Source organism: Danio rerio, chromosome 24, assembly GCF_049306965.1.
Source record: "Danio rerio strain Tuebingen ecotype United States chromosome 24, GRCz12tu, whole genome shotgun sequence".
Classification (NCBI taxonomy): Eukaryota; Metazoa; Chordata; class Actinopteri; order Cypriniformes; family Danionidae; genus Danio; species Danio rerio.
In genome coordinates, this window is record NC_133199.1 from 1,711,374 (window position 1) to 1,723,586 (window position 12,213).

A 12,213-nucleotide genomic window follows, 5' to 3' on the forward strand; every position below is an offset into this window, starting at 1 on the left:
TGGTCAAGAGTTAACAAAACAAAGCAAGCAAATGGCAAAAAGGTCTCACTAGTTAACATGTTAGCTAATAATGATCAGTGCATTTGTTGCAGCTTTATATATCTTTGTAACTGTTACTGTATTGCAATTGTTCACTTTTAATTCACTCATGTGCATTAAACAGACAGATCCCATTAGATTAATGCACTCTTTAGTGTTTTAGTTATTAGTTCACGTCAACTAATGGAAGCTAAATGATGAATGCTACAAAAGAAATTAATAACAAATGCTTAACTTGTGCATGGCCATGGCATGTATTTGTCATAAGTGTTGGGCTCTGCGTTAAAAACATCACAATGAAAATTATATTTATGGAGCCAGGATCAGGCATCCTTCTGAAAGCTAAATATTGCATATTTTTGTGTTTTGATTTTGCGGTGAAATGTGACCCAGACGTGTTCCTGACAGGCGTACTGAAATTCACCCGCCTTCATGTTCTCGGCACACTTGACAAAAACATGATATGTAGGTCACAATATGGAGGAAACAGCCCTGTCTCAAAGCCTCAGGCGCCTGTCATGTGATTGTCAAGAGAACCTGCCGCACCGTCAATGAATTCAACACAAACACACACACTCACATTGGCTTGGGTGGTTTATGAGGACTCTCTGTAGGCTTAATGTATTTTATACTGTAAAAACCATATATGTTGCCTTACCCAACCAATACCTCTAAACCCAACCCAAAATACCCTGTTCAGTATGATTTTTTTTGTGTGTTTTGCATTATGAGAACACAAGGCATGTCCTGACAAACCACTGTGTAAAACCTAGGTCATACCCATGCCATTATACAAATTTATGTCCTCATAAACCACCACAACCAGCCTAAAAGCCTCAGGCGCCTGTCATGTGATTGTCAACAGAACCTGCCACACTGTCAATGAATGTGAACACCACACACTCACATTGGTTTTGGTTGTTTATGAGGACTCTCCATAGGTTTGATGTCTTTTATACCGTAATAAACCCGTATTATATTGCCTTACCCCACCATAATCTCTAAGCCCAACCCAAAATACACTATCAAGTATGATTTTAGTTGTTTTGAATTAAGAGGACACAAGGCGTGTCCTAATAAACCACTGCAGCAATGCAAAACCGAGGTCATACCCATTTCATTATGCAAATGTATGTTCTCATAAACCAACAGCACCAGCACAAAACACACACACACACACACACACTCGGTTTGGTGGTTTATGAGGACTCTTCATAGGCTTAAAGTATTTTATACTGTATAAACCACTTATTATATTGCCTTACCTTACCAATACCTCTAAACCCAACCCAAAATACCCCATTGAGTGTGATTTTAGGTGTTCTGAATTATGAGGACACGAGGCATGTCCTACTAAATCACTGCAGCATTGTAAACCCTAGGTCATAACCATGTCATTATACAAATGTACGTCCTCATAAACCACCAAGTAATAAATCCATTTTGCAGTGCACACACACACACAGACATGTATCAAAAGAAAAGAAAAGGAGATGAATATTAAACAAAGATCTTCAGTGTATACAAAGATTTCATAATAGAGTAAAATCAAAAACCTCTGTCCATCTCCATTCAGTATTATTGCTGTGATAAACATCCAGTTTTGATCTCAGGAGTAGAAGAGTCTGTTTTTCTCCGGGGTCTGCAGACGGTTGAGTCGGGCCAGTTGGGTGGGCGATGGAGGCACATCTTGCCGAAATGGGCCTTTGGGTGGAGTAGGAATCGGTGTTTGGTTTGGGGTTGGTTTCTCCTCCATTGTTGGCAGCTTAGTTTTAGCCTCCTGCTCTTTGCGCCTCTGTTCTTGCCTTAGCAGCTCCTGGGTTTCCAGCAGGACTCGGGCATTCATGCCGGTGGGGGTGGGACTCAGGTACCCGTTGGCGGTCCGGGACCCCTGGTGGATGGAATAACGTGAGTTTTCTTTGGCCGTCTGGAAGACATCGCCAGGAGGATAGACTTTCTCCCAGGAGTCTTGAGACACGGTGCTGGGGTTTTTACGGGGTTGTCTGTGAGGAACAACGAAGAAGCGGTCAGATATGGAAAAAGTCCCCGTATAATATTTTAACCAGATGTGGAATGACATGCAATAAAATGTTCCTGTTTCCATGTGAATGGGTCAGAGATGAGGCGTCCCATTTTGGTGCATCAATTAAGTGATTTTATATGCATGGAAAGCATATTAAATGCAAGTAAAGTGTGTACTTCAATGCGTGAAATCTATTAAACATGTCAAATTATAGGTGAAATAATGTTCCATTGACACATACTGTATATACTTGCATTAAAATGAAAGGACATCACAGTTTCCTATAATCAGAGATTCTGCCCTAACTGGCAGCAGGGGTGACATTTTGCAATTGAAACAACTGTATAGAATCTATGACATGAAAATAGAGATTAACCATACTGTTGTAAAAAAAAAAAAAAAAAAAAACTATTGTCAATTGGAACTATTAAGTTGACTCAACTTTATTTTAAAATATGCACATCGTTAATTTACTCAATATTATAAGGCAAGGAGGTTTACTCACTTTTTAAAGTCAACTAATCATTTTAAAAGCAATGGGTTCACTCACTTTATTGAAGTAAACTCAATGAATCACTTTAAAAGCAATGTATTAATTCACTTTTTTAAAAAGTAAAGTCAACTTTAAACGCTTTAAAAGTAACAAATTTACTCACTTTTAAAATGAACAAATTGCTTTAAAATCAACAGATTTAATCACGTTTTAAAGTAAAGTCAACTAATCGCTTTAAGAGTAACATATTTAGTCACTTTTAAAAGTAAACTAATTACTTAAAAAAGATTACTAATCTGTTTAGTGGAAAAGATGGGGTGTAGTTCCTATTCTGCTCTTAAAACAGTTTGGAGTAAAGAGCTAAACTGTGTATTTAGCGAAGAACATTGCAAAAAAAAAAATTTGCAAAAACTGTAAAGTAATGCCAAGTAATCTAGAAGTGCGCTTAATACAATTAAAAAATTTAAAATGTTTTAGTTGGACTTCGAGAAGGCTTTTCAGGCTTGGGTTGAAGGACTCTGCTCAATACTGGAGATGTGAAAGCGAAGAAGGAGACTTGATGCATGCCCTATCGTCCTGTTCTAAAATTCAGGAATTCTGGGCAAAAGTGCATAATTACATTCAGGATGTTTCAGAATGCTGCTTTTCATTTTGTCCTAACATATATGTACTCAGAGACCTGTTCGTGTTGGGATCTGGTGTGAAGATGTCTGAATAGATTCAAATAAGTATTATGATAGGAAGACAAATCATTATGAGGGAATGGCGTTCAGCAGGTGCACCATCATTTCAAAAATGGGTTACAGAACTGGGGAAGGTGGCAGCATATGAAAAAATGACATATAGATTACTAGATAAATTGGATGTTCATCAGAGAAGATGGGAAAACTATTTGGCATTTTTGGAGAATGAATGAGGTAATTGTGGTGAGACGCACAGCAAAAGTGTAATTATCTCATTTGATTTATTTCTGTATTATTATTATTGTATTGATATTGTATTCATGTAAAGTTTTATTTTTTATTTATTTTTTTTACTATTATTATTACTATTACTATTATTTACTATTTACTATTATCATTATTGTTCTGTATGTGTGTTTTTTTTATTTATTTTTGTTCTTGAGTCTTATGTTATTTATCTGTATTTACTAGATTTATGATAGCAACATCTAATGACAGCCACTGCCACTGTTGGGGAGAGAAAGGTGGATGTTAAAAAGGGGGTCAAATTTGTAAACTGATTGAACTGTTAAATTATTGAAGAAAATAAAAAAAGATGACTAATCACTTTAAAAGCAACAGATTTACTCACCTTTTAAAAAAGTGAAGTCAACAAATAACCCTAAACGAAATGCATATTGAAGGTCACTATGTAGAGGGCCGGTACAAACTGCCTTGGAGCCAAGTTCGGCCCATGGGCCGCCACTTTAATAGTCCTGATATAGCGTATTTGGCCAGTAAACATCCACCTAGCACTAGCACTCCCCCTAGCATCATGCTAGTGACAGCAAACACCCCTTATTTCAGCATCATCTCCTGAATTCTTGACTATACTACAACATTTGTGCATCTCCTTCTGAAAGCTGTGCTCTCTTGTGTGAGCTGATGTGTGAAATCTCCACAGAAGTGCATGCACACACACGTACACACATGCTTTTAAGATTGCAAAGCCGCTGAGGTGTGAATGTGGCTTCATTTAACCGTGAAGCGCAGGGATGTGGCATGCTAGCTCCTTCACATTCCCACTTAATGGATCCTAATAATGGAGCGGTGTGAAGATGGACACAGTCTGAGTATGGCTGCCATGCTGACAAAGAAATTTGTAGGTTTGATATTTCTGTTCTTCTGGGCGAGATGGGGATCCAACCCGGGACGTCTGTCAGATGTTTAGCAGTTGATATGCTGGTATGGATGAACACTGAGGGAACCTGTTATTCCTTCTCTTGATGTTAAGTATGCTAGAAGGCCACACAGTGAGTGTTTAACTGTTTATATACCACACAGAACTGGGTTTATATGTGTTCTGAGGGCCGTTTATTCAATTCACCTATAGCGCATGCACTTGGACTGTAAGGGAAACCGGAGCACCCGGAGGAAACCAATGCCAACACGGAGAGACTGAGAAACACCAACTGACCCAGCTGGGACTTGAACCAGCGACCTTCTTGCAGTGAGGACACAGTGCTAACCACTGAGCCACCTTGCCGCCCTTTCTCAGGCAAACAATGCGCAATGGATTTGGCATGGTTTATAGTTCAAGGTTTAAAACAAACACCCGACAGTAAATGCGAGCAAATATAATAGTAATTCTAGCTCCATCAAGCACCGCTGAATCTTGTAGTTTCATGCACTACGGCTCACATTGTTTGGATGATAAATAAAAATCAATGGCTTTGAAAATGAATACACATTACATTCAAGACTGATTGTGTAAAGCATATTATTTCAAGTCAAACGGCGTGAATCAAGTATTTTCAGTGAAATTGACTGGACGCCAATAATACTGCGGTGATTACAGTTCATTGTTGCGTTTCATTTATCAGTAAGTTGCTTTTTTTGCAAGCCGTAAATATTAAAAGCAGATCCCAGAAGAACACTGAAATACTGAGACAGCACACGGCACACTTCACAAGAGACAATGGTGTTAGAAAGAAAAAAAAAGATCAATCTTCATGCTCTTACAGTCACACATGCACACCTGTTATTGAAACGACAGTGAAAATGAGCAAAATGCTAATTTATTATCACTCTGACAGAAATAAACCCATCTTCTATGTAAAAAATGATGGGTATAAGACAAAAGGAGGCTTTATGTTGTAAATAATCTTGTGTTTCTAGACCAATTAGTTCACATCACTGCATTACCAGGAGCCACAGGTATTAATGCTAGTATCATTTCTTTTTTACTCTTAAAGTGCTGGTAGTCACAAAAAACAGTTATAGCTGAAAATAGGGTTGGGCCGATAGAGGATGCTATCGTCCATCGGCGATGGCCAATAGACAACACAATGCTGAGCCGGCATCGCCAATGCTCCGCACCGCCCCCATTGCAAACCCGCTCGCGAAAATACACACTCAGGCTCTGTTTACACTAATACAGCTCAGTGTTAAAATGGCATTTCAGAACAAAAATGATCCACATCCACACCGTGTTTTACAGAGCATTTCTGAACAGTCCACTGAAAACGCACATCACATGACCACACAGACACAGCCACACACAGCCACTCGCTGTCAAGCACTTCTCTGAGCTCCAGGCAGAGAGCAGTGCACGTCGGACAGTTTATCAAGGATGTACCGCTGGATCGCATCTGACTAAAAGTGATATTCAGACATCCCAAGTCTCCCGGAAGTTCTAAGAGTCTCCATGCATTTGCGGGACTCACAATGCCCGCACACCAGTGAAATCGCGCGTCTCCCTCCTGGTCCGCCAATAAGTCGCGAACCTTTATCACCCCCGCATCCCTCCTCGCTCTTCAGATAACCCCCCCCCCCCAACCACCTGCTTTTCACATGATGACGATGCCATCATCCATAACAATGTTTCACATTAGACATTGTACGATGCCAAATTGGTCGACATCACTCAACCCTAGCTAAAAAGCTTTATGTCTGTATGTAATGTTCATAAATACATCAAATAACATTTAACCTCCTTTACTAGACAAACAGCAAAACATGAAGGTAAACTCAATTTGCTCCAAGTCGTTTAATCTGAGTTATGCTTAATTTAATGCAGGGGTGTCCGAAGTCGGCCATGGAGGGCCGGTGTCCTGCTGACTTTAGCTCCAACTTGCTTAAACACATCTGCCAGGATGTTTTTTGTATATCTAGTAGTTGTATTGTGTAGAACCTAACACTTTTTCGAGTGTTATTTTGATTCAAGACCATAATGGTACATTATTATTATTATAACCAATATGCGCATAAAAATTAAATGAATAATAACTTCATCAATATTCCATGATATAAGAAAGCCCTTAAGGTTAATGCCAGAAAAAGAGCCAATATTTTGAGTCTCTCCCGCAATAGATACAGTATTTATGAGTATCAGGAACGCAGCTGGTGTGCATCACAGTTTATCAAAAGGACAACAGATAAACACACGGAGAACAATATTATCTCAACACCTTGAGTAATGTTTTCTATTTGTTAACAGGAAGCAGAACGAGAGTCTGGAACGTGGGACTCGCATCTTATCTGGCGGAGTGTTGCCGTATTAATATAACGCGCAGCTGTTGCATGAAGTTGCGCTCTGTTTCACATGACTTCCATTACTGCTAATCAGCGCACACTTGGCTTATCTGTCTCCTTTTCTCTTCCTCCCTTTTCTTTCTCTCTAATCCACCTCCAAAAAAAGAATCCCTTCATTAGCCAAGTGCTAAATCTAAACCCACAGGGTAAACACACGGTCAGAGCACCGTAAAGCTTGCTTATCTATAGATGTGATATGACTGGTGAAAAAAAAAAAAACAGCTTTTCGTACATTTTACATTACTAATAAGTAGCGCCAGGCAGAGTCTGCAGGTAGATTATTGGATTTCCGTGCAGAATTTTGTAACAAAAAATAATAATAATAATAATAATAATAATAGTAAAAATTTGTGGATTTCTGTTCAATGATTTTGAGAGTATACTAAATAAAAATAACACAAAATAAAAAATAATAAATTTAATCAATCAATAAAAACTAATAATTATACATTTTTATATATTATTTTATTGTCCATATCGCTTTCGTCAAGCTCTCCCTTTTTTGTTTTGTCTCGTCTGTCTCATCTCGCTGGCTTCATTTGTCTAGTTTGTGTCATTTTACTTGCTTTGTTCATCTCGTCTTGCCCGCTTCGTTCATCTCGCTCACTTCGTTGGTTCATGTCACTCGCTTAGTTCGTCTCATCTCGCACACTTCGTTCGTTTATGTTGTTCATCTTTGTTCATCTCGCTCGCTTTGTTCATCTCGCTCGCTTCCTTCGTTCATGTCGTTCGCTTTGTTCATTTGTCGCTCGCTTCGCTCGTCTCGCTCGCTTTGTTCGTTCATGTCGCTCTCTTCGTTCATCTAATTTCGCTCACTTCGTTCGTTCATGTCACTCGCTTTTTTCATCTCATCTCGCTCGCTTCGTTTATCTCATTTCACTGGCTTCCATCGTTTATGTCGCTCGCTTCGTTTATCTCATCTTGCTGGCTTCATTTATTTATCTCGCTCGCTTTATTTGTTTATGTTGCTCTCTTCATTCATCTAATTTCACTTGCTTCGTTCGTTTATGTCACTCGCTTCGTCCATCTCATCTTGCTCGCTTCGTTCATCTCATTTCGCAGGCTTCATTTGTTCATCTCGATCGCTTTGTTCATTTCGCTCGATTTGTTCGTTTATGTCGCTCACTTCGTTCGTTCATGTCACTCGCTTCAATCGTTCATGTCACTCGTTTCGTTCATCTCATTTCGCTTGCTTCGTTCGTTCATGCCGCTCACTTTGTTCATCTCATTTCGCTCGCTTCGTTCGTTCATGCCGCTCGCTTTGTTCATCTCGCTCACTTTGTTCGTTCATCTTGCTCACTTCATTTGTTCATCTTGCACGCTTCGTTCGTCTAACCTCACTCGCTTTGTTCGTCTCGTTTCGTTCATCTTGCTTGCTTTGTTTGTTTTATTTCGCTCACTTTGTTCATCTCGCTCGCTTCGTTCGTTCATCTCGCTCGCTTCGTTCGTTCATTTCACTCGCTTTGTTCGTCTCGTTTCGTTCATCTTGCTTGCTTTGTTTCATTTCGCTCACTTCATTCGTTCATCTTGCTCGCTTTGTTTGTCTCATCTCACTCGCTTCGTTCGTCTGGTTTCGTTCATCTTGCTTGCTTTGTTGGTCTCACTTCGTTCATCTCGCTCACTTCGTTCGTTCATCTCGCTCACTTCATTCGATCATCTTGCTGCTTTGTTTGTCTCATCTCACTCGCTTTGTACGTCTTGTTTCGTTCATCTTGCTTGCATTTTTCGACTTATTTCGCTCACTTCGTTCGGCTCATCTTGCGCACTTCTCATTTATTTTAAAAAAATCGCAGGAGGGTAAATAATTATGACCTTGACTGTATAAATGTACACACATTTACATAAGTAAATAAACAGACTAAATGCTGGGCTAAAAAAAAGTGTGTAGAAATCTCAGCTTGGGCCGACTAATAAGTGTGCATCTCTGCAGGGTCCTCCAGAGGACAGGGGTCATTTCACACCAGCTTGACCCAGCTTGACCAAGCTATGAGATTATGGCTGGAATGCATATCAAAGGGCCGCCGTCCGTGCTCCGTTTCCCAAGGGAAAGTGTCAAAGCTTGCCGGAGGATTCCTCCTAAAGCCTGCGCCTTCGTCTGAAGTTGGCTCGATATAGACAGCGACACTGAAGATGCTTAAGGCACTGAGAAATAGTGGAAGCTGACTGCCTGAATTGATTAACTGTCATTATGTCTGCATAGTGTGAACTAGTGAATGTCAGGCTCTTAATCGACCCCCTGATTTTCTTTCTCTGGGGAAGCAGCGACGAAAAGAGTATTGGATGAAACTATGGGATTTTTGGATGCAATCCCCCCCACCCTCATTTCTGTGGTGCATGCTGGGCTTTGTCATTGCTTGAGGGGGGACTAATTCTGTAATTGTACATATCCTGGTTACACCGTTCCCAAAGCCAATGAAAACAAGCGCCGTGCATGTGGGTTAGACCACACACAAACACACAAGCTGCTGATGATTGCCAACAATTCCTTCTCAAACGGCCTGCAGAACACAATCATGTACTTCAGAGATTAAATTACGTTCAGATTTAAGGCGTCTTTTACTTGTGTTGCTATGTAGGTGTACTTTATATCATTGCTATACAGTTTCTATGGTCTTAATGGATGAATCTAGGGTGTTCTGAGTGTTGTATTATGTTACTAAGGTGTTGGTAGGGTCTTATGGGTGGTTTCTAAGGTGTTGCTAGGTGGTTAAAAGGGTCTTTATTGTTTTACTTTGTTGCTATAAAGTTGCTATGGTCTAATGGGATGATTATAGGGTGGTCATTAAGGGTTTCTGAGTGTTTTATTATGTTGCTAAGCACATGCTAGGGTCTAATGGGTGGTTTCTACGGTGTTGCTAGGTGGTTAAAAGGGTCTTCAATGTTTTACTTTGTTGAAATGCAGTTGCTAGGGTATTTTAGGGGGTGAAGCTGTTCTGGGTGTTTTATGGTGTTGTGTTTGTTGCTATGAATTTGTTAAAGTCCTACAGATGGTTTCTAAGGTGTTGCTAGGAGGTTCTTTGTGTGTGCTGAGGATTTTATTATGCCGTTAAGCAATAGCCAGAGTCTTATCGCTGGTTTTTAAGGTGTTGCTATACAGTTGCAAGGTACTTGTGGGTTGATTCTAGGTTGCTGCTAGGTGGCAATTCGCATGATGTGCATGATTATTTTGTTGTTATGCAGTTCCTAGTGTCCTACAGGTGTTGCTAGGTGGTTATTCTGAGAGATTACTATGTTGCTTTGCAGATTCTAGGGTCTTATGGGTGGTTTCTAAGGTGTTGTTAGGTGGATAATAGAATGCTGTGCATTTTAAGGTTTTGATATGCAGTTCCTACAGTTGTACAGCTGGATTCTAATGTGTTGATAGAAGGTTATCATTGTGTTTTATTACCGAATGTTTTATTATGTTGCTAAGCAATTATGGGTGGCTTATGGCCCATTTCCACTGAGTGGTACAGTACAATACAGTTTGGTATGATTTTATGTTCATTTCCACTGTCAAAAGGTACCTAAAAGCGAACCTAGCATGAAAGGGTACCTAGCATGAAAAGGGTAACAAAAGGCAGAGCCAGACACACAGCTGAACGCTACTGGTCTACAGATAAACATCACTAGCGCATACACAGGAGAACGAAAACAAAGGGAGCGTCATTTTTAAAAACATAGCCAGGACATTACAAAATAATAATATAATAATAATCATAATCTACATATAATAAGGATCAATAGTCGACTAGAGCTCAAACAAACCTTGTCGTCGTCTTGATGAACAGCCACAAAGCCAAGAAGAAGAGGAGAATCTACCCTGTGCCCTGTAGTTGTTTACAAGACCGTAGAAAGTGCTCACTGCACGTTCATATTTGAAATAACAAACTTCTTGAATTGATGATGATAACGTGTGCGTGATTATTGAAGTGACATCCGATTATTTCAGAAATGCAAGAAGCACGAAAAAACAAAGAAGCAAATGATTCTTTCAGCAATCTAAAAGATGAACACACTGCCATGTTTAACTATTATCATCACCTTTTGGACTATTATGAACTCGTAATGACGGAATGACTCTCTAACAGAGCTTACATGTGCTGCTGAAGATTACAGACACAGGTGAGAGGTTTGCTCTGACTGTGGGCTATATTTTAATTGAAGTGTTGTTTTTGAACCCAAATAAGGACTAAATACTGCTGCGTGTAGTTTTTCTGCAATCGTTAACATTTCGGAGACTGTATGGGTCTGTATGCGCTCATATATGTTGCATTTATTTATTTATTTAATGTAATCGTAGACGTGACAGTAGGGTATTATCATTGATCTGCAGTTATAATCAAATCATGTTCATAGAAGGTTAGCAATGAGCATTTATACACAAGTGTTTATGTAAATTAGTTTTGTGAGAAGTGCGTCTCGTATGATATGTGAACGACCCGTACAGCTTTACTGTAATAATTTCCTTGAGCGAGAATGACGTGGACTGACACTTACTGTCGTACACCATGCCCACCATTGGTGCCCTTTTGGCAGTGGAAACGCAAGCCCAATAAAGCTGACCCGTACAGACCTGTACTATACCATATTGTACCGCTCAGTAGAAAAGGGATATTAAAGGGTGTTCTAGGAGTTGTTGATTGCGAAGTCAATATTTGAGCTGCGGCATTTTCATCAGAAAACATCCTAACATAGTTTTGCCGGCTATGTTGTCAATAAATGCACTGAAATAGTTAAAGTTTATCAGCAGCGCCTGCAGTCTCCCACTCTTTCAGTTAAAGTATGTAAAGCTCTAATGCGGGATTTTTTTCCTCTTCTGGTGTCTGTTGGGTGGATGCTTTGCATGAACCGAAGCAGATTAAGAAGATACCAATGCCTGCAAGTAGGAACGCTGATATCCAACTCAGCCCGCAGGCAACATTCTAAGCCTTATTGACATTTATGACAAATATGCAAAGGAAAAAAACGAGGGAAAGTGAAGAGAAAAGATAAAACAGATGAGGGATGGGGCCGATATTTATCCAGAAAGGGGGCCCTATAGACTGCTGTTGCCAAGATAAACTTCCCTCAACAAACAGGTTCTGGGTTGGATCTTTATTAGGTTTTGGAGACACATGTGAGCATTTGTGGCTGTTTCTGAGGCCTGAGAGCGCAGACGGAGCCGAGCACATGACAATGGGATGACTAGAGCTCAGAAACACCACCGAGGTCACACAGGGGGCGGGAGACGTCACATCACACTGCATGCACAGCTGAATAATGGATGATTTATTGGCATGCATTTATTAAAATATTACTTTCTCACTGCTTTGCTGTTGGCGTTCAGAACTAGCATCTATTTTTAAATGTGTTGCTTGCATGTAGGGAAGAACATAGAATTATAGTATTATTATTATTAATATTATTATTAATTCATTTTC

The 12,213-nt window shown here is 39.8% G+C and overlaps 1 protein-coding gene across 4 annotated transcripts in view; it reads right to left on the reverse strand.

Annotated features, from left to right (window-relative positions):
- Positions 1-620: 620 nt before the first annotated feature.
- pard3aa (par-3 family cell polarity regulator alpha, a) overlaps positions 621-12,213 on the reverse strand; it is a 652,414-nt gene continuing 640,821 nt past the window's right edge. For all 4 annotated transcript variants that reach the window (XM_073941362.1, XM_073941361.1, XM_073941360.1 and 1 more), the window contains one exon: positions 621-2,042. In XM_073941362.1, coding sequence (XP_073797463.1) covers positions 1,649-2,042 — 394 coding nt within the window. In that variant the 3' untranslated portion in view covers positions 621-1,648. The remainder of the gene's footprint in view (positions 2,043-12,213) is intronic.